This window comes from Peromyscus maniculatus, chromosome 21, assembly GCF_049852395.1.
Source record: "Peromyscus maniculatus bairdii isolate BWxNUB_F1_BW_parent chromosome 21, HU_Pman_BW_mat_3.1, whole genome shotgun sequence".
NCBI lineage: Eukaryota > Metazoa > Chordata > Mammalia > Rodentia > Cricetidae > Peromyscus > Peromyscus maniculatus.
Genome location: NC_134872.1, coordinates 44,845,769 through 44,867,993, shown reverse-complemented (window position 1 = coordinate 44,867,993; position 22,225 = coordinate 44,845,769). Strand labels below are relative to the sequence as shown.

At 46.2% G+C, this 22,225-nt stretch overlaps 1 protein-coding gene across 2 annotated transcripts in view; it reads right to left on the bottom strand.

The window, feature by feature from the left end:
- Rftn1 (raftlin, lipid raft linker 1) overlaps positions 1–22,225 on the bottom strand; it is a 210,470-nt gene that overhangs the window by 93,674 nt on the left and 94,571 nt on the right. For both annotated transcript variants that reach the window (XM_076557581.1, XM_076557580.1), the window contains exon 4: positions 4,995–5,103. In XM_076557581.1, coding sequence (XP_076413696.1) covers positions 4,995–5,103 — 109 coding nt within the window. The remainder of the gene's footprint in view (positions 1–4,994; positions 5,104–22,225) is intronic.

Sequence of the window (22,225 nt, the reverse complement as noted above, 5' to 3'; positions counted from 1 at the left end):
GGCACTGCCAACTGTGGGCTGGACCCCCCTGCATCACCGGACAACTAAGAAAACGCCTCACAGACGTGGCCACAGGCCAAGCTGATCTAGAAAATCCCCCAATTGAGGCTCCCTCTTCCTGGGTCTCTCTAGGTTTGTGTCAAGTTGAGGAGGGAAATGGTAACAGATTCCCAGGTCTCACATCTGGCAACTCACAAGAGACCAGACAGCCTCTCTGGCCACTGAGGGTACCTGCTTACACACAGTGTGCCTACATCTCCTCAGACACAAACACAAAAGAAATCTTTAAGAAAGTAAAGTTAGACTCTGACTCCGCTTGCAGGAGGGGCCTGAATATTCAACAAGCCCTTGGGAGGTAAATGCTGAGCCATCCTGTCACAGGCAAAGCGTCAGTCCTGGGGTTCTGTTCAGTGTTCCCCCATCTTCAAAACTATGATGTTTCCCCCTTAGCAGGCATCAGCAGTGGCCTTTGTCAAAGGTAGTTCAAAGAACGTCTGATCATGTGATCTCTTCCACTGGGCGGAGCCCAAGGACTGCCCTGGTCTCTCCCCACCGTTTTCCTCATTTGGTGTTAACACATGTCTAGTTCATGAAATGGTCCTGTAGGTCTCAGGCTCCATCATCTGGGAGTGAGTCTGAGGGCAAAGGTCACCTGAACAGGGAAAGGGAGTGTGGCCCCCTCTACAGACAGGGTGAGGGAGCTCTTACCAGGGAGGCTGGGCGTGGTGGCTTCACCCACCTAGCCACTCTCAAACCTATCCATCCTCAAAACCAGACTTGTGAGGAAGGGAAGGGGCGAGAGAGAAGGAAGGACGAGACACTGATTTCTCTTTTTCTTCTTGTGCTGCTGGGAACTGGGTTCAGGGTCTTGAATGTGCTAGGCAAAAATGCTCTACCACTGAGACAGTCTCACAATGTAGCCCAGGCTAGACTGATCCTCCTGCCTTGGCCTCCTGGGTGCTGGGATTACAGATCTCATCGCTGACATCCTACTGTTTGTGGTACTCCTGCCGAGGCTCCCTGCTGTTCCCAGCATCCTTACAGTCAACCCCCCCTCCTCCCCGCTGAACTGGCTAGAGCAAGACTTTTCCATGTGATCAACAAAAAGCCCTGCCCCACGAAGAAGAGACACCATTCCCTCTATCTCTACCCCACACAGAGGACAGAACCTGGCCTTGGATCTTTGGTTCCCACAGGAACGGCACGGTCCCCCTCCCCCGCCCATCTCACCTGATGGAGCTTCACTGCACACCGCTCCTGCCAAGACCTCCCTGCGTAACCCCGGTGCCTCTTTGCCTCAGAAAGGATAGATCTGGGCCCCATTCAGCAATCCCAGGTCTGGGCAAGGCCTTCCCCCTCCCAGCTCAGGGTCTTCTCGGAAGATCTGTTAGAAGTAGGTATCAGATGGCACATGAAGTGACCCTGAAAGGTTCAAAGAGCCTTCCACACTCACTTCTCATTTACACATGTGTGCCAGGGACACTCGTAGGACACTTGTGAACTACTGTTCACGTAGGGTAAGAGGAAGCCGTGGCACTGGTTCCAGCCTCCTGCGTCATCACTTTAAAGCTGGGCCAGTATTTTGGGAGCAATAATGGTCCTGCTCCTCTGGCTTTCCCAAAAGGTCCCGAGAGGGTAAAGAGGTCTGAACATTCTTATGAATGAACATTCAGGCCCTTCGCTATAAGGCTTGGCCTCCTTCACTCTCCTCTGGGAACAGGATGTGCCAGAGGGCCTCACAGACAGCCCCCTGGACCCTAGGGACAACAGCCGAGGCCTTGCCCGTGGGGAATGCAGCGGACACTGTCACCCCATAGCCTGCTTCGCCCACTTGGCTCTAGGCCCTGGAAGCAGTCTTGCTAAGCCGCCCCACACTCGCAGTTGAACTGCTCTGAGGTCCACAGTTAATAATTCACATCCCGGCCAGCTGGCTGATGTACTGCAGGATATGAGAGGGGAATCGGAATGCGGGAACCCAGATTTAACCACACCAGAAAGGCACTCAGAGAACGTCAAGGGGCCCGTGGTGGGAAGGTTCCTCTCTGCACGGCTCTCCGGACCCCTGTAGAAGGATCACTATGTGGAGGGGGGCATAGCGCATCTTCGGCACAGTCTACATGACACAGAGACTGTGACTTTATTTTCCCAATTGTCTAGTCCCCCTTCTGGTCACACTTTCTAGCCAAAGCTTCCACTAATTTAAAACATTTGGTGGGAAAATAATGTTGGGACATTGTTCTTAAGGGAGAAAATCTGCTTGGTTTGAATTCAACCCTAATATGCAGAGAAGAAAATGAGCTTACGTCACAAGGCAGGATAACGACAAACGGGCTAATTACCATCTTATCTGAAGACAAATCTACTTGGCACGAGCCATTATTTCACAGAAATGATGACCCAGACATAAAGTAATGACAGCCAGCCATGGGAGCCAGGGCATGCCTTCATCCCAGCCTACCTGAATGGCAAAGAACAAGGAAACCAACCCCCTTCCCCTAGCAGCCATTGACTGTCAATAAGGCCCAGAATTCTTATTAAACATACGGAATGAGCAGGTGTCAATTACACCCAGTTACTGAATGAGTGCCCAGACAGTGGCGCCTATACACTCTCCTATAATGAGTGGGAAAAGCAATGCCGGGCGGGATAAGAGAAGTTAAAAGTTAACTAAGATATGGCTAACGTCCCTCAGGGCTTAGACCCTACACAGATGTTGTATCAAGAAAGCACAGCAGCCAAGCAGCCCACAAAACAGAGTTCCGCTTCCTGAACATTGATGCAATGGGTCTACCACCCAGTGGTCTGGTCTGGTCAGGGACAAGGCACCTAGAACTAGTTTTCGGATGAGCACACTGGAGATGTCGTACAGAGCCTCTCTTCCTCAGCTAGCCCAAGCAACAGAGCCGCAATCATATGTCATCAAATGATTTCAGCCTCTGGGATGTTCTTATCCAATTTTATTAGAGCATTATTTGCAAAGACGATGGTCCTGCTGATATACGCCACTTCCATGACCTAGAAAAACACTGTTCTTGCATCTATACATACGTAAATACAGACAAAGCCACCTCCATTTCTAAATAATCACTTACACCACAGTCGAAAAACCCCCAGAATGCTAGTAAAATTAGCCGGCTCTGACGGTGGGGGCTCATCTGACTCCTGGTCTAGGGCTCCTGGCTCCTCCCACTGTGAGTGATTAATCCCGGGGCCTGGCAGTCTGAACCTCAACAAACCTTGAAAGCAAAAGGAGGGGAGAAAACAGACGCCCCTTAACGGACCTGCTCCGGCCTTCTGCAGAATCCCTCACCATGTCTCCTGCAGCAGTCTCGGCTGACGGCTGACTCTCGCTGGCCTTTCCTATGCCCACCCGCTTCACGGGGCCTCTGTATATGATTATTTTGGCCCCAACTGCTCCCCTCTGCCTCAGTCTCTCACAGATGCTCGTCCCTGTGCTTGGAGACTCCGCGACCTGGACCAGCACGGCCATATCACCACACGCTCCCCCCCACCTCAGCTCCCCCCCCCCCCCCGTGCCACACAGGCAGCCTGTGGGTCAGCTCTGCTGCTCCCTCCTGGCAGTGTCTGTCCACTGTGCCCACCCATCGGTCAGCACCAGCGTGAGTCTGTTCTCTGTGTCCCAGAACTGGTTCTATTCCTGGCTCAAAGTTGACAATCAACAAGATTTACTAGCAAGTTCAATAACTGGCTGTTTGGACCTGGGCAGGTCAATTACAGTCAAGTTCCTTGTGACATGTCAAAATGGGCTTCAGTGGTGCCATGAGATGATAAAGGCACTAAAAAATTCCTATTACCCAGTGATGTCAAAGCCGCCACAGTGTCACTGTAAAACACATCACTCACAGGCCTATGGTGGTGTAAGCAAACTTACCATTTTTTTAACCAGTCACAAGAAAGTGCAGCTCCTGTAAGTGCACAGAAGTAGGACTCGTGACAGAACTGTTACTGGCCCACGTGTCTACTGTACCATGCTCTTTCACTTTCATTTAGAAGGTACGATCTACCCTCCCTCTCTGTATGCACACACACACACACACACACACACACACAAAAATAAATAAATAAATAAATAAATAAATAAATAAATAAATAAATAATATAAAACACAAGACAGCAAGATCTGTAACTCAGTTTGACAAAGTGCTTGCCTAAAATGACCAAGATTCTCAGTGCCACATAAACCAGACATGGTGATACAGACCCATAATCCCAGTACTCTGGAAACAAAGGCAAAGAGAATTAGAAGTTCAGGACCATTCTTGGCTACATGGTGACTTTGAGGCTGGCTTAGACCACACAGACAAAACCAAACAAAACAGGCAGGCTATTCCAGGACCGCCACAGTGCACTGGAATGTTGCATGATGGCCTCTGCATGTAGGTCAGGATCAGTACTCTCTGGATATTGCCCAGGGCTCATGGCAGCACATGGGAGACTACACACAGAGAACATACATGAGAGACTACATACAAGAGAACATGGTGCACATGAAGACAGAACTCAGCCCCGTCTGGAGTGTAGACATTCCTTCTGTTGCAAACGCCATGTAGAATTCAAATAGTGCCTGTGACCACCTCCAACACAGAACAAGTTCAACGCCAAGCACAAGTCTTGGTGGTAGGCAGTCCCTGCAGGTAGGGAGTGTCGCCTGGTACAACAGCATGCCTGTCACCTCAGGACTCTGGCCTGCTCGAAGGCCAGGAAAGAACAGGGCTTGTAGCAACACAGACCTCCTAGGACAAGGGGGAGGTGGCATCTGGGAGTCAGGCCCTGTGAGGGTTTGAGTGTATCTCAGGCCTACAAGACAAGACACAAGGTCGCCTCAGCCCAGGCAGAAGAGCCATAGTGTTCCAGAGTCACCCCAGCTGTCCTCTGTGATGTGGCCGGCCCATCGCCCTGCTCTCCAGGCCGTCCACTCCAGGCCGCTCCACACTCAGGAGCCTGCTCTGTTTCTCACTTCATTGTGGTCTTACCTTCTTAATGAACTCCGGGACGAGCTTCTGGTCTGCCAGGTGTTCTGAGGAGGAGCAGTAATCCAATTCCAAGATGTAGTCTTCATTGTGAAGCTCGGTCTTCTGAGACCTGAAGAGAGAATCAAAGAGTGAAATTCTAAATTCTTCGTTTATAAAACGAACCTAATCACCAGCTAATGAAGCCCCTAAATCTTTCCTGAATGTAACTGACAAAATAGCACTGTTGAAAGACAATTTATGGTAAATAACTGCACACGCACGTACACACACACATGCACTCTCTCACACACACACATGCAAACACACATTCATGTGTGCTCACGTATGTATCTCCATGCATCTGAAAGATCTCCAAGAAGGTTGAGCATGTTTTCAGCACTTGGGAGGCTAACCCTGGAGGAGTGAGACTTTGCAGCCAGCCTGGGATCTCAAAGAAAGGACAGAGAGAGGAAGGGAGAATCAAGAAGAAGGAGAGGAGAGGAGGATGAAGGGGACCATGAGGGAGAGAGGAAGAGAAGGATCAGCTTCAGTCGGTCTCTGAATGAGACGTTATAGAATGGCAGGTGTGACAATGTGGCATATTCGGTAGACCACACACAGATGTGTACGTGGCAGGGGCTCTAGGTAACATGCGTCCGTTGGTTTCCATTGGCAAGAGACACACATAGCCAATCACCGCGGTGGCCTCTGGCTGGGGAGGCCTCTGGAGAACAGGGACTTGGGGCAGCAGTGTGAGCGTGATTAAAAGTGATGCTAGCTGTAACTCTGAAGCTTCCATTTTTAATGAAGAAAACAATATTCATATATGACCTTGAAAATTAATTTGTAAGGCCTTTAAAGGGTTCAACTCCTACAGAGGAGAAGCTGGTAAAAATCTACCCAAATGAATGATAAAGCAAAGACAGTCTGTGTTGGGCCAGTGAGTGGCTCAGAGGGTAACCATGTGCTGCCAGCTGCCATGCCTGATGGCTTGGCATCCCTGAGACCCACATGGCAGAAGGAGGAAACAGACTCCCACAGGCTGTCTTCTGATTTCTACATATGTATACAAGAGCATGTACACACACACACACACACACACACACACACACACACACACACACACACGTAATAAAAACTGAGCAGAAGTTCTGGAGAAGCAGAGTGTAATGAAGGGTGGTCAGAGGTCTTGGGTCCTGGCATGACTACAGAGGTTTGCCAGCATTCCCAGTTCACCCGGTCGGTTCACCCCACCGACCGACCGATGGCTGAGTGGCCCCCTCCCTTACAGATCGACTGACGGCTGAGGGGCTCCCCTCCCTTACAGACCCACCGACCGATGGCCAAGGGGCTCCCCTCCCTTACAGACCGACTCTGACACTGCACACAGCTGGGTCATCAGAAGAAGCATGAGCAAATGGCCACCAGAGAGGAAGTCCACAGTCATCTCTCTGTGGACTTCCGTGTGGCAACGGCAAGGGCCTGGAGAACCCTTGGAAGCTGTAGGTGCCAGAAGTGGAGGGAGTTTTCTAGGCCCAGCAGGCCTGAGGTGGGTACAATGAATGATCAACACAGGATGTTGTCTATCCTAGGTAGCTGGTCACAGGGCTCCTACCACATGCCCAGATGTTCTGCACCAGCTGAGGAGAGAGGTGGCCCTCCTGGGCACAATGAAGAGTCTCTACCAGAGGCCTAGCCATAAAATCCCTAAAGTGCACTCTTTAAACACACACACACACACAGACACCCCTCAAATACCACACACACTTACACTATCACATATCATATATACACACATACCACACACTCAAACACTCACACATCCCCCCCACACACACACATACACACTACAAATAGTATAGTACATGTGAATGCATATTTGTTATGATAGTGTAAAAATGAATCTCCAAGGTTTCCACGTACAGTGAAAAGCAATTTATGCTTCCATTAACCATCTGGGTATGATTTACATAAAATTTAAAAGAGAAAAAAATTAAAGAGGAGTTGGTATTCCCCAGGTGTGAGACTGTGGTTCATTAAGCAAACTTCAACAGGTTATTTTTATTTTTCTGTTTCCTGTAGCATATCCTTTCTGAGGTAGCATAGTGTTTGAGACATCAAAGAATAAGCTGACTCCAAATTAGTCCATCTGGAATAAACTAATTCTAATTATTAACTGGCTCAGAACCCAGCCTTCTTGTTTCAATGCTTGGTCAGAGATTTAGTCATGTTCTTACTTCTCCCCCTAGAAAAACCATGACAGAAGGCTCCAGACCTTTGAACGAGATTTGGTCAGGATGTACTGTCGTACGCGACATCTCAACTGGCAAAACTGAGACGGGGAGGAGAGCCCTGAGAGAAGCCTGAGGAATGGCCCTGAGCTCAATCCTAAGACCCTTGTAAAAATCCAGGCCTGGCAGGGCACACAGGTGAAGCCCTGGCCGGCCATCCTGCCTATCCTAATCATCATTGAACTACAGGTCCCAGTGAGAGGAGGCCTATGCCAAAAAGCAAGATAGACAGTACTTGGAACAACACCTAATGTTGACCTCATGTGTGTACATGTGTGTGTGTGTGTGTGTGTGTGTGTGTGTGTGTGTGTGTGTGTGTGTGTGCACACGTGAGTACATGCTGCTGTGAGTCACCAAGTGTGTCATCACGGAGCACAAAAACCATTTCAGTCCCCAAAGAGGAAGACATGGGAACAGCCTTTTCAGGAAAGGCCTCTCAGAGGACAGGCCTAGGTCCAGTAAGGCAGCTGAGAGCACAGAGACGGATGACAGCAGGTATACGGTGACCCTGGAAACCGGGGTAGAGAAGTGGACAGCTCCTAGCCGGAGCCTCCTGGAGCCAGGCTCTGGCCGTCTAGTGAATCACAGGGTAAGGGGACAGGTATTTGCTACAGTCAGCTGCTAAGGAAGAAGCAGTGACCAGAGTCTCCTGCTGAGTTACCACTTGCCACCCTCCTGTGGGTGAGGGAAAGGCCATGCCATTGTGTGGCCTTAGAATGGGACGTGGGAACATCAACTTCCCTGAGCTCAGATGACATTACTTCTGGAACGGATGAAGAGATGTGGATTTAAACAAAGGAAAACAGAGGGTCACAACATGGTCCTTTAGGGATGGGGGAAACTGACTAGCAGAAAAAAAACACCAAGCTCTTTGGTTGTCTTGTTTGTGAATTAACAGTACATACTTCAAAACCTGCAGAGGATTGGGGTGCACTACAACATGCCCTTATTATCCTCCAGCCCAAGCTTCACAAAGCTCAGGGGCTGAGGGATCTAGAGCTAGCTGGAAAGGTGTCACATCCACATAAGCCGTGAGAGACTGTCCCCAAACTTCTTAGGCCTCGGTGCTTTCTGGCAAGTAGGGGAGTGGTGAGTATCTGTCTATGGGAGAACCCGTGGGGACAGGATAATACAGACCTCCCAGCAGAGCACACAGAGCCTTAATCAAAAGCACAGAGGCAGTCCTTGAAGGGCACTGAACACAGATGTGACATGGCGTGATCATTTTAAAAGGATCCTTCCCTTCCAGCTTCAGGGGCAGCTGGGAGACTGTCTCCATGGTCCAGACAACAGATGCTGGTATTCCAAGTGGGGTAGCTATGGGGAGAAGTAATGGGTTCTGTTTTCGAGGCAGAATCTTCATGGTATCCAAGAGACAGGTTGTAGGGCACCAAAGAAAGGAAGCAGATGAGTGGATGCCAAGAATCACTGTCTTTGCAGCTAGGGGAACGGATGGAATTGCCACAGCCATGATGGGGAATGGTTCGGTTGGCACAGGTTTGGCACGGCAAGAGAAATGGACAATTCAGCTTCATCCATGTTAAATGTGGCATGTCCAGCTGACATCCATGTAGACATATCTGTTACACAGCTGAAAATACATTCAAATCTGAGGTGGGGCTGTAACTTGGTAGACTGCCTGCCTAGCGTTCGCAAAGCCCTGGGCTTCATGCCCACTGCTGCGTGAACCAGGCATGATCCACACCTGAACTCCCAGCACCCAGGAGGTGGAGGTGGGAAACCAGATGCTCAAGGCCATACTCAACTATGCTACACGTTCATGGACAGCCTGGGCTACACAAGGCTCTGTCTCAAAAATAAAAGGAAGGGAGGGAGGGAGGGAGGGATGTGGGAGCGAGGGAGGGAGGAAGGAAGAACACAGTCTCAAGTCAGGTGGCTGGAGATGTAATGTAAAGATCATTGGCATCCGCACGGTATTTAAAGCCTGGGGCCAGCTGAGCTCCTCCCAAGCCCTCAAGACTCTTCATTCACCGTAAGAACTCAGAGAGGCAAGGGGGAGATGACAGCAATTCTAAGGCAGCAGCCATCTGAGGAGACGGGTTTCCGGAAGTCAATTAAGGAAGCCTGTCGCTGGGGATGGTAGAAGCTTCCCTGTCAACGGCTTACATGAGCTAGCTCATCTTCTTCTCGCTAATTTTCATATTCTTTTGAAATCCCAAGAGGGATCCATCCTAGGAAACAGGTCTGAAGGTATCCGTGTGCCTTAATATCTGAGCATTCTGTGAAGCTGGCCGACTGTCAAGTTACTCAGCCGGCTCACTTCAGGATACCTGAGGTCCTCTGGAGAAAATACCATGCTTCTGAGCTGCTTCCTAGAAGCAACCTTGGGGAAATTGAAGGGAGTGCTCTGGTCTCTCACTGCATGGGCCTCCCCTGTGTTTGTGGTACTGGACAGGCTAAGCTCAGCCATTCCAAAGGAGTCACCATGGCCTGGGAATGACCCTCTCTAAGCCATTAAAAATGCACACTTCTAAGTAAATCCTGTCACCACATGTTGTATTAAACATTTGAAATGATTTCAGGCAAAATAGTGAATCCCTGAACTTCCTAACTTGTGAGCTGAGCTCATTTGGGTCTTTGGGGGCAGATTTAATTTAAAGCTACTTTAAAAACATTAAAAATTGTCAACCATTCCTTCAAGTAAAAAGCACATGGCAGAGAATTATGACACAGTGACTTTTAAGTAATAAACACATAACAGACTTCACTTCGGTCTAAGTCATGGAAGACATAACCTAAGTCATTTCAAAGTTTAGGTGACTCTCCTTTCTTAAGCTAGGAGGCAGAGCTAAAATTTCAGTCAAAAGAAGAACGAGAGGTGGTGTAGCCAGCTCCTCAGCAGGGAGGGCCATTTTTTGCTCTTTTTAGAAATAATTGTAAGAAGCAGAGACAAGAACCAACTTAGATTGGGGCACTTCTCCAGCCAGATAAAAAGTTACTAAATGTCAGTTGTCAAAAACAAATTCTTAACTCTGGGAAACAGGAAGAGAGGTTAAGACCCACCCAGCCCAGCCAATCCTATTTTTTTTTCCTCTTCCAAAACAACACCAGGTTCAATGAGAATGACCAGAATAGCTGTTTTTGTTTTTAAAAAAATAGTAGGGAAAGAATTGAGCCAGCTGTAAGTCTGTATGCTGGTTGGCCGTCTGTCAACTTGACACAAGCTAGGATCATCTTAAGGAGGGAACCTCAACTGAGAAAAAGCCTCCAGCAGATCGGCCTGCAGGCAGCATGGCCATGGCCGGGACATTTTCTTGATTGATGATTGATGTGGGAGCACTCAGCCCGCTGAGGGAAGTGTGCCACCCACGGGTTTGTGGGCTGGGACTGTATAAGAAACAGGCTGAGTAAGCAACATGTGATTGGTGGCACCAAGTCAAATGCTGCCCTTAAGGAGAGTCTGAAGGGTGGAGGGATGGATCACAGTTGAGAGCATTCCTGCTTCCGTAAGGAGACCTGGGTTTAGTCCCAGCACCCACATCTGGATGGCTCACAGTTGAGGGCATCCCTGCTCCTTATAAACCATGATGTTCCTATGGTGCTTCCAGAATAATCAGGAAAAGGGATTTTCTATGATTTGTATGCTCTATCTTCACAAAACAAACAGACGGACAACAATGAAATGAGAGTGCTGGAGTCCACAGTTTCCCCAAATTCTGAAGGGTTAAAAATGCCTGAGAGGGAAAAATGGAAAAAAAGGGAGAAATCCCTGTGGATCTTTACTGACTGCAGCTACTATAATACAGATCATCAGCAGAGCTCAGGAGGAAGAGAAAAGGAGGACGAGCCTGCCAGCCACTGCCCCTTCCGATTCTGCCCCCCCCCCACACACTTCCAGGCCTCTGCCACCTTACTCAAAAAGGGTTTGCGGTCTATAGGAACATTCTGGAAATGATGACACTGTCACCACATACTCTCACGGAGCTGTGTGCTGCCCAGTGGGTGCCTGTTACAGGGGAACATCAACTTACTACACCGCTACTTACATTAGAGACAACCTTGCCACATCCTGTCTCAGCTTACAGTCAAGATAAACCACCCAACACCTAACACAAGGCCTTTCTGTTCGCCTTGAAGGCCAAATGTAAACGAAGGTCCTTTCTGTCAGTGCTCTGGGCTACAGGAAGAGGGGAACAGCCATAGGAAGAGCCCTGCTCTCTTGGACTCCTGCAGACTCTCATGAAACACGCACACCAATCATAGAAAAAGCTAATATTCATAATGATGCATAATTAACAACATTTTTATCAGGAACAGAACACTGAGTAAAATCAAATATTCCTGACATTTGCTGTTTCAGAAAAAGTCCCACATCTACACACAGAAATAACAAGGATAGCTACCCATGAGTGGTTCTGGAGCGTTGTATGGGCCACAGCCAGCCGAGTGACAGGAAGTCTCGGTTTGCACACAGTTACAGGTTTCAAGTTCAAGTCTGCTGTTATTTCTGCTCCTCTAGTTCCTACCTGCACGCTGCCTGCCTGGGATGGGGCACAGGAACGCCATGCTCTGCATCCGCAGCATCCAATGACGTCACCACAGAAATGTGTCCAGCATGACTCAAGAGAGTGAGGCTTCCATTTTAAAGTTTCCCGTCAGCTCCAGGGCTGGAGGGATGGCTCAGGTGTTAAGAGCACTTGTTGCTCTTGCAGAGGACCTGGGTTCCCAATTCCCAACACTTACATGGTAGCTTTCAGCCTTCCACAACCCCAGTTCCAGGGGATCCAGCACCTTCCTCTGGACTCCACAGGCCTGGCATATAAATGTAGAGTGTACACACACACACACACACACACACACACACACACACACACGGAGGCTGAACACTCATACACATAAAGATACATTGTTTTCTAAAATTAAGCTTTGATTCACATGTGTCCGTGTTAGGAAGACACAGCTTAGCTCTGTCCTTACACTTGAATGTACCCAGAGCCCATTTGGAATCTCCTAAAATGCAGATTCTGATTCTACATCAGAGCAGGGGACCTGAGAACCTGAAATTTCTCAGGCACTCCCAGGAGATAGTAACATACTGGTCCATGAACCACATTTGAGCAGCAAACGTCTTCCTCAGGAACCGTGAGTCTAAACTGGGGCTTCCTTTGGGTTCGCTGTCTACATGATTTTACCCACATCTCCCTATACGGAAAAGCTTGTGTGACTACACTAATGTCTCATGTATGACATAAAGCACACAAACAAGTCGTCAGAACACTGAGAAGATGAGAAACAAGCAGATGAGCATCATCCTTGGATGACCACCGGAAGCCTGGATTATCAGAAGCTGGCATCTCAAGGCAGAAAGGTCTACTTGAAATGAGACTCCTTGTTAAATATAACCAAAGGCCATGTATGTTTCCAACCGTCTTTTTGGTAACTGCAAGTTTCTTCAAGTTAGATCTCAAAAGATCCAGCAATTTAACCTCACTCTGTGCCCAACAAAGTTCTCCTGAACAGTAAGAGCGGAGGTAGTTATTTCTAGTGTGTCTGGGGATGGGTGGTGTGAGCAGTACTGTTATCCTGAGTCTGAAATCACTTCACAGGGTTTCTAAAGACCTGTATATTCTATGAGTTATCAGGCATTTTAATACCTATGTATCACTGTACTTTGCTCATATTTACCCCATACTCCTCCATTCCCCCATCTATTTCCCCGCTTCCTCCTGCTGGACCCTTTACTTACTCTCTCTCTCTCTCTCTCTCTCTCTCTCTCTCTCTCTCACACACACACACACACACACACACACACACTACTGACATACATACATACATATATACACACATACATACACACACATTCTTTACACAAGAGAAAACACAAAGGAGCCGGACAGATGGCTCAGTGGTTAAGAGTATGTACTGCTCTTGTAGAGGATCCAAGTTCAGGTCCCAACATCCACATCAGATACAACTCCAGCTTCAGGGACTCTAACACCTCTATTCTACGCACCCATACACAAATAGAGATACACGCAGGTACCCACACCTATGCACCCATACACAATTAGATACACATAGGTAACCACACCTATGAAACCACACACAAATACAGATACACACACAATTAAACTGTTGCTATTAATTATACATTTTAATAATAAAATACATGTTTTATAAAAAGAGAAAATGAGATATGTCTTCCTTCCCTCCCTTTGCTATAAAAAGCTACTTTAGTTAAAATGTAAATAATTCACAAATCCACTTTGCTGAGGTCTTAGCCGATCTCCTCTGAACGGAGCCATTTCCAGAGACCCTTACTGCTCCATACAGGATAGGCAGGTAGCCTCTGACATGCACACCAAGCCAGGACACCTTCAACCTAAATGTTACTCAAATATTAGTGGCTAGTGACTTCATTTCTCTCCTAAAGTTTCACTGAAAGTAACTGTAAGAAACAGTCTCCATTCTCCCATTGTTCTGGGTGTGTCTCTTCCATACACGTCACTAACTACTAACCCAGCACAGTACACAGACTTCTCAAAATGACTTCAAAGTTCTAAGCAATTTACTTCTAACAATAATATTGAACCCTGTGTTCTTGAAAATACAAGGTGAAAATTAATCTCAAATTACTATGTTAATGTAATTACAGTTTCAACAGGTTTTACGGTGAACTGTAGAAAATTACTTTAGGCTTCATACAGAAAAATAAATGTATAAAAGTGACCATGATCCTGAAGGATGGTTTTCTTATTACCATACACACTACAAATTTATTGTAATAATTTATATGATATAGGGGTTGGGAACATAAGTCAGTTGGTACAGCATGTGTTTAGCAAGTGTGAGGCCCTCGGTCTGATCCCCAGCAAAAGAAAAAAGACAATGCAAAACCCAATAAATAAAGCAAAAAAACAAAGAATCATAGAGCTAGAAAGATGGCTCAGGGGTTACGAGAACTTGCTGCTCGTTCAGAGGACTTAAGTTCAGTTCCCAGCACTCCAGTTCCCACTACTCATGTTGGGGAGCTCACAGCCACCTAGAGCCAGTTCCAAGGAATCTGATGCCCTCTTCTGGCCTACACACACACACACACACACACACACACACACACACACACACACACACACACCGGCATATATGGAAAGCCTAGTCATAATAAACATGCCATTTCATTTGGTGGCAAAATCAGGTTAGTATAATAAATGTTTTTGGCAACATTGGCTTCCTAGGAAAGAGAAACGTTAGAGGCCTGCCTTGCACACTAACTCTCATTCAGACAGTCTCGACTGGAAGCAGTTTTCCTCATTGGTGGACGTTTGGCCGTGTCAGGAGGCATTTGTGATTTCCACAAGTACGAGATGGGAAAGTGATCACTAGTATGTAAGTACCGAGAATGTGCAGGGAGGTACTCTTCACAGGCTTCACCCAGGCTTCAAAAATAAAGGCAGTCGGCATCATGATGCAATGTGCAAGGACTCCATAATAAGTAAACTGCTATTGTGATAATTGCCAAAGACGGTTAAGTCATATCAAGAAGCTCCTCCAAACACATGGATGTTCTTTACTAGGCAAATAGGTTTTTCTGTTCTAGTAAGGTCTAGGTTAATGGGCACAGCAATTGGGGGACTTAAGCAATATTGGGTTCAACTTCCCTCTGTAGAGATGATCTCACCTCCTCTCTAAAAAAAGGCTCCCACTTCAGAAGCCACAGAAGGCACCTCACGAACACATTTTCATTTTGAGAGAGTGGAGAGAAAATGATGTACTTGTGACCTCAGAACAATCTCCTGCAGAAAGTGACCAGACCCTGGCAGCCAGGAAAATAGAGCATCATAGAGCTCCACAGAGTCTGTATCCATAGTTCTGTGTGCGTACCAGCCTGGGGACGAGTGTGACCTCTGCTCTCGCGGCCCCTCCACAGAGACAAATGATGCTATAAACCCGGGAGGGTTCCTGAGATGCTCTGACACACCCATAAGCTCCAGGGCCTGTGAGGCCAAAAGGAGGTGTATTTCTACACCAGGAGTCTTAGGTGCTCTCCCCACACGGCCTCCACCCACGTCACTTCAGTTCTACAAGGAATTAGTAGGTGCTGCTTCACTTTTCTGGAATATAAAGTGGGAAGTTGGTAATTAGAGAAAATGATAGTGTCTTTCTGCTAGAAATGGTGTAAGTATGAAACCTCAGCTGAACACATAACAATGTCTTCAACCAATACTACAACAAAAACAACCATCATGAGGACATCGTGAGAATTAATTATGATACTTAATACATACAGGAATGCAGCAGAGGACTCGCAGACTCAGAAACAGGTGTTGTATGAATACGAGTTCCTAATTTGGATTTTAAGTCTTTGTAGCAGTGTTAAGTTCCAGCTCATGGTGGATGAATAGGAAGCAAATGAAATGATGAACCTCACTAGATCATATTTATAGCATTTATGTCTATGTAAAAAAATGGTTTTATCTTTCAACCATTGAAAGTATTATCGAAAACACTTGCACAGATTAGAGAGATAATCATTACATCAAGATCTACAGAACATGGAAACACTAATAATGTCCTCATATGCGTCTGAAAGTTATTTCTCACCTGCATCTTACTGTACTCTTATTGAAAATGTAAAATTTAATTAGTACTGGTGTTTTCTAGGTCCTGCCGCTGGTAATGTCCACCCGACTGGCAAGGAGGAGGGAAGATTCAGGAAAAAAATATGCCAGGAAGATTAGAAGTAACACCATCTGAATTCTTATATTTAGTACAGATAAGACATATAAATCCCAAAATCTAACACTTTAATAGAATTATCTGCAGCTGAATTGCCTGTTCTGTATGCATACAGCCTTCAGAATGATGTCTCAGTATCCCCACCTCCACCCCGGACCCATTACGATGCCACAGAATAAATCTTCCTCCTAGAGACTCCACTGTTTGAAGAGTGCATGCCTGCGTAGGAAGGGGCCTTATTTTATTTAACAGCAAACACAGATACTTCAGGGTACTGTGGTATTCATATATATTTTAACATCAACAGGAAACTCAAAGAAATGCAGCACTCGCTGTGTCTGTGAGGAAGCTACCTGCCTACTGTCCTCTGCCGTTCTGGAATACTTGTGGGGAAAGACTGGAAACCACTCGAATGTTAATTTGACAAAAATAAAAATAACAAATATTGGGAAAGACACAGGCGATCAGAGCCAGCTCAGGGACCAGGGGAAATGAGTCTCCACACACACCAAGCACGTCTCTTCTATTTTCTCTACTTGGACAAAGGCCGCCACTTCGGAGCAAGAGAATGAAAAAGTGAGGCAAGATGTTTAGGAGTGTGGATTGGAAAAAATTCTTTCCCCCTGGAGAATATGGCTTGATGCTGGCATATTAGGGAAAGTGCAAACACAATAATTAACAAGGGATCCTGTGACTTCAACACACCAGAAAGGGTGTCGGCCCCTGAGGGAACCGGGAAATAAGAAGAATAAATTAGAGTAGGCTGGGTGACACTGAACAGCTCCTGGGGGTCGTGAAGGGGCAATGGAGAGTTAATCAGGTCTGACACACACCTTGGGGAGCTGGGGAAGCAGTGGGCACCCTTCCTATTTCTGAATCCACAATAATGAACTCCACACTGAACAGACAGCTGCTTAGTTATTCTCTGCTCAGATTCAAGCAGCAAGCTTCTGGTCTACCTTTCTGGGCGTCTCTGCTCTCTGGAAACAAGCCTGCTGCTGCGGCTCCCCATCACAGTAACACATGTCAATCACCCACAAGTCCACTGTTCCTCGTTCTTCCCTGTGTGATTCCAACAATCAGCTAGCTTCAGGCTGATGCCCAGCATTAAGTGTGAACATTTTCTAGGGCACACTTCGTAGGTGATTTCACCCTCTGTGTATTTCCCTTAATTATGAAGCCTCTTTCTAGAAGTCCTATAATTTTCCCAAGAGTTAAAGTAATTGGTAAAAATTAGAGATGAAGAGATATGAGTCCACTTAAAGGGGACACTTGCAACTATAATTTTTTAAAAGATTTTTCCTTTTAGTTCCAATATAATTCTGCACTTTTCCAATTTTGCCCTTTTCAAATGCCAAAGAAAATGTTCCTGTTATCTTATGGGCCATAAAAAAGGCAACGTAATGCATTCATGCTTCACTTAAGGTCCACAAAGAGTTCCCTTCCACTGAAGGGCATCCTTTAGATGTTTCTTTTAAAAGAGAGAAAAATAACATACAAACACTCTTGTGGCAAATCACTGTTATTCTTGCCCATGAAAGGTGTGTGTGTGTGTGTGTGTGTGTGTGTGTGTGTGTGTGTGTGTGTACAAGTGTATATTCCATTATTTTCAGTCTATGCTGTCTGGCTTTATATCAAGATGTCATCCCACTATTGGTAAATTAATAAGTCAACCACCGGTAAATTAATAAGCCAACCATAAAGCCATTTCTAATGAACTTATGATACTTTAGTGAGTAATTATAGCTAAATTCCAGGGAATGGTTTTAATATTAGAATCTTTTAAAAATTATTTATTATATTTTATTTTATGTAGTTGAGTGTTTTTCTTGCATGTATGCACAAGCCTGGTGCCAAAGGAGGGTGCTGGATCCCAGGGGAAGCTGGGAACCGAACCTGGGTCTCCTATAAGAGCAGTAAGTGCTTTTAGCTGCTGAACCATCACTCTAGCCCTGTTGTTCTTTAAACAAGAGCAAAAAAGATTTATTTTTCAATTTTTATTTAAGTGTGTGTGTAAGTGTATGCCACATGTGTGCAGGTACCAGTGGAAGTCAGAAGAGGACACCGGACAGGATCCCCCGGAACTGGAGTTACAGGTGGTTGTAGATCACTCAGCATGGGTGCTGGGAAGAACACCAAGTGGTCCTAACCACTGAGCCATCTCACTAGCTCTGCAGGCATAGTTTTATTTGACTCTACTTAATGAAAGCCACTGGGCAATCTTGCTAGCACTCCAAGATGTGATGAGACTCCAAAGATGGGGAAGACTCAGCAAGGACGAAGGGAGGCAGCCACCAGGTAAAACACAGAAGTCTGAGAAACCCAAAGTCCACTACCTGTGAAAGAGAGAACAGGCCCACAGAAGGTACATGATCAACAAACACACCCCAGTAACACAGCACTAATACCTCTGTGGACATAAGATGGCAGCCAGAAGCATGGGTTAAAGGCAACATTTGAAAAAGAAAGGTTTCACATAAAACCCCAAACTTCTGGATTTTCTTGGAAAAAGGAAGTGCCCAAGAAATGGCAAAGTAAGGCACCAGGTCTCTAGTTCCTCTAGTCTTCACTCAGAGGAGCTGGTCCCTAGAGGCATCTGCATGGGCAAGCCTTGTCCAAGATGGAAGAAGGGGCTGCCAGGATCTCAGACTCCTCCCAGAGGAGGAACAGGGAGTAAGGCTGAAGCTGAGATGAGCTTTCCTGGAAACTGAGCAACAAAAAGCCAAAGGAAAGGTCTTTCTCAGTGTCACTTGACATGGTGGCTAGAGTTGACTCATTCAGGAATGTGTGCTACTTCTTAAGTACTTGGAAGGACAGCTTGCTGATGGGGACTGTCTTAGGTTTTCTATTGCTACAGCGAAACACCATGACCAAAAAGCAAGTTGTGGAGGGAAGGGTTTACTTGGCTTACACTTCCATGTTTCTGTTGATTATTGAACAAAGTCAGGACAGGAACTCAAGCAGGATAGAATCCTGGAGGCAGGAGCTTGATGCAGAGGCCATGGAGGGGTGCTGCTTACTGGCTTGCTTCCCTTGGCTTGATCAGCCTGCTTTCTTATAGAACCCAGGGCCACCAGTCAGGGATGGCCCCACCCACCATGGGCTGGGCCCTCCCCCATTGATCACTAATTAAGAAAATGCCTTAGAGCTGGATATTATGGAGGCGTTTCCTCAACTGAGGCTCCTTTCTCTCTGATAACTCTAGCTTGTGTCAAGTTCACACACACACACACACACACACACACACACACACACACACACACACACACGCCAGTACAGAGTCTGAGAGGAAAAATGTCTCAGATTCCATTACATGGTTGATTTAAAATAAAATCGCTTGCTCTAGATCTCAGCAACCAACCGCACCTCTTCAAAAGGCTTGTTGGAGCAATCTGGTGGAGCGAGGGCATGACAGCCTTGGCTGGGCCAGCAGATGGAGCAGGACCCAGTCCTCAGGGACCCCGGGGGCAGCTTCCTAGGAGCCTCCTTCGGCCTTGTGCCAGCTCCAGTTTCCAGACCCTCCCACCTTTGCTCTGTGGTCCAAACTCTGCTTTCTCAGGCTTCAGGCTGTCTTGGGCTAGACTCCATGCCTGGAAGGCCCGAACCACTTGACTCTCCCTGTTCAAATCTACCTATCTCTCTAGATAAGGAGCTAATGAAGAGCTCTGGGTCTCCATTTCAAAGGCTCCTCCCTTGACAAACTTCCACTAAAGATGCAAATCAAGACCTAAGTACTTGTTTGACATCACCATAACTGCACAGTTCACAGCCAGTGAATGGGAAGTTTCTTAAGACCTAGGTGGTCATCTTTGTACAGTAAAATTACACAACACACATTTATCTTAGAAATTCAATTGCTAAGGACATTTGTTACATAAAACAACCTCAATTATCTTAGTCAATAGGCAGATGGGCCACAGAAGACCTCCAAAAGGAAGAAGGGAGTCCTGGTCCCCAGATGCCTTTCTACTGACAAGCATCTCGCCATCCTAGAGAGAACTGCACTGTAAACCAAACCTTTCAGGTTTACTGAGGGCTTCAGTGCAGGGAAACAGTAGTCCAATATCAGCAGTATTGCATTTCATGGGAACTTGAGAAGATTGCCAAGGGCAACTTTGATTAGATGCATGTTGTGTTGTCTGCAGCAGCTTTATTTCTGAGTCCCATTCCCTAGGTCAAAAGACACCTACCCAGCAGGACCAGTCCCTGGCCGGGTCACTCTAGGAGACCTGGGTCCAAGGAGCTTTCACCCATCAGTGACGAAAACCCTCTCAGTACAATGACCTAGCTCAAAACTCACTCTGCTATGAACAATTCAGGGTCTGGGAACTGGGGCATCATAGTGCATCTCTCCATCTACAACTGTAAAACCACCTAGAATTAAATCCACACTCATGAAACATCAGATATGACATTTTAATAACTGACTTCTCTTGGCCTTGAAATTTTAAGATTTTTGGCAATTTTAAGATTCATTCTAAAGAAAACTGCACAGGAAAAAAAAAAGGTAATTTAACTACACTTAGAAGCCAGACAAAATGCAACTATACTGTGTGTTAAAAACCACTAAGTGGTCTTAAGAAAGAAGTAAGTCTTTCCACTTACTCAAGATTACATGTTCAGCTATTCCTGCTGGAGTCACTTTTCCAAGGAACTGACTTTGAGTTCACACTAGCTGAAGAACAATCAGCACATGCAGGCAGTTTGCCCTGCCACCTTGAAATGTAACAGCAGTTAACACGACTTTCAAAAGGAAAGATCTGATAGTGCTTTGTGGACTTAAGTGAAATTTGTCAAATGGTGGGCTCCAGAGGCACTGTCGCTACCGACTACTGCCTTTAGGGACTTGGTAAACAGCACTGCAGAGCATTTCCTCCTAAGACTTACACAAACTCTTCCCACCTCATGCTCAGTGTTCCTATGTGTGTCCGAAGAAGTGAAGCCCTGCCCAGTAAGACGGCCCAGAAGGGAAAGGCTGCGGGGCCTGATAGCCTGAATTTGAGTCCTGGGACTCACGTGGTGGAAGGACAGAACCGACTCCTTCAAGCCGTCTTCTGGCCTCCACATGTGCATATTAACAGATGTGCACACATAATATAAAGACAAAATTTAAAAACATCTAAGGAAATAAGGCCCAGGTTAAAATCTAACTTCTCTTTCAGTAGAAGGGTGACATGACAGACATGTCATGAAAAATTTCTCAACCAGACAGTTGCTCCCTGGAAAGCAAGTGCTATATCCAACTGAGCCCTCTACCTTCCCCCAGGTGCAGATCCTGGAACAGTGTCTCAAGAAGCCCCTGGGACCTTTGTTTTATCATGCTTTGCAGGTAATCCATGGTTTACAAATCCAGAGGTTTGTGGCAACTCTACTGAGCCCATCTACTGACATCATTTTCCTAACAGCTTATTTAATCATTAGCATTGTTTTGCAATAAACTACTTTTTAAATTGAGTGTGTGCATTTTAAAAAAAAAACATAATGCTACTTCATACTTAATAAGATATAGTATAATGTATAGATAGCTGCTATATGCACTGGGAAACAAAGAAAAATTCTGACCTGCTTTATTTGTAATGTCTGCTTGTCATGATGGTCTAGAAATAAATGACACCTATGATATTCTTACAACCTTAGTAGGTGTTTGTTGATGGATGGGGGATGGATGGATGGATGGATGGATGGATGGTAGATGGATGGATAGATGGATGGATGAATGGATGGATGGATGGGGGATGGATGGATGGATGGATAGGTGGATGGGGGAATGGGTGGATGGATAGATGAATGGATGGGGGATGGATGGGTGGATGGGGATATGCGTGGGGTATAGATGGGGGTATGGATGGATATAAGCTTGGGTTTTTGTTTGTTTTGTTTTGTCCTGTTTTGTTTATAATGTTGCATACCCACCCCCAAAGTCCAGTTAGTTATCAAAAACTTTGTATTCACCTCTCAAATGCTTCAGGTTTACCAATTTTCAACTAGCTGTTCAGTGGTATTTTTGCTAGTACACTTCATTTGGATGCAGAGTAAAGCAGACAGTTTCCTTAAATCTGTCAGTGTGCCCTACTTGGAAAATATTAACTAGGCATTCACTCCCTTTTCCAGAGCTAAATAATTTCACTTAACAGTATTTATGGCGTCAGACATTGGCAGTCTTTGCTAAAAGTGTTGCTTTATCTGTTCATGTTAAAAATTAATCATGTAAGCTTTCTTCTGTTTTTATTTCCTCAATGACCTGCTGATACAGAGCTTTGAGCG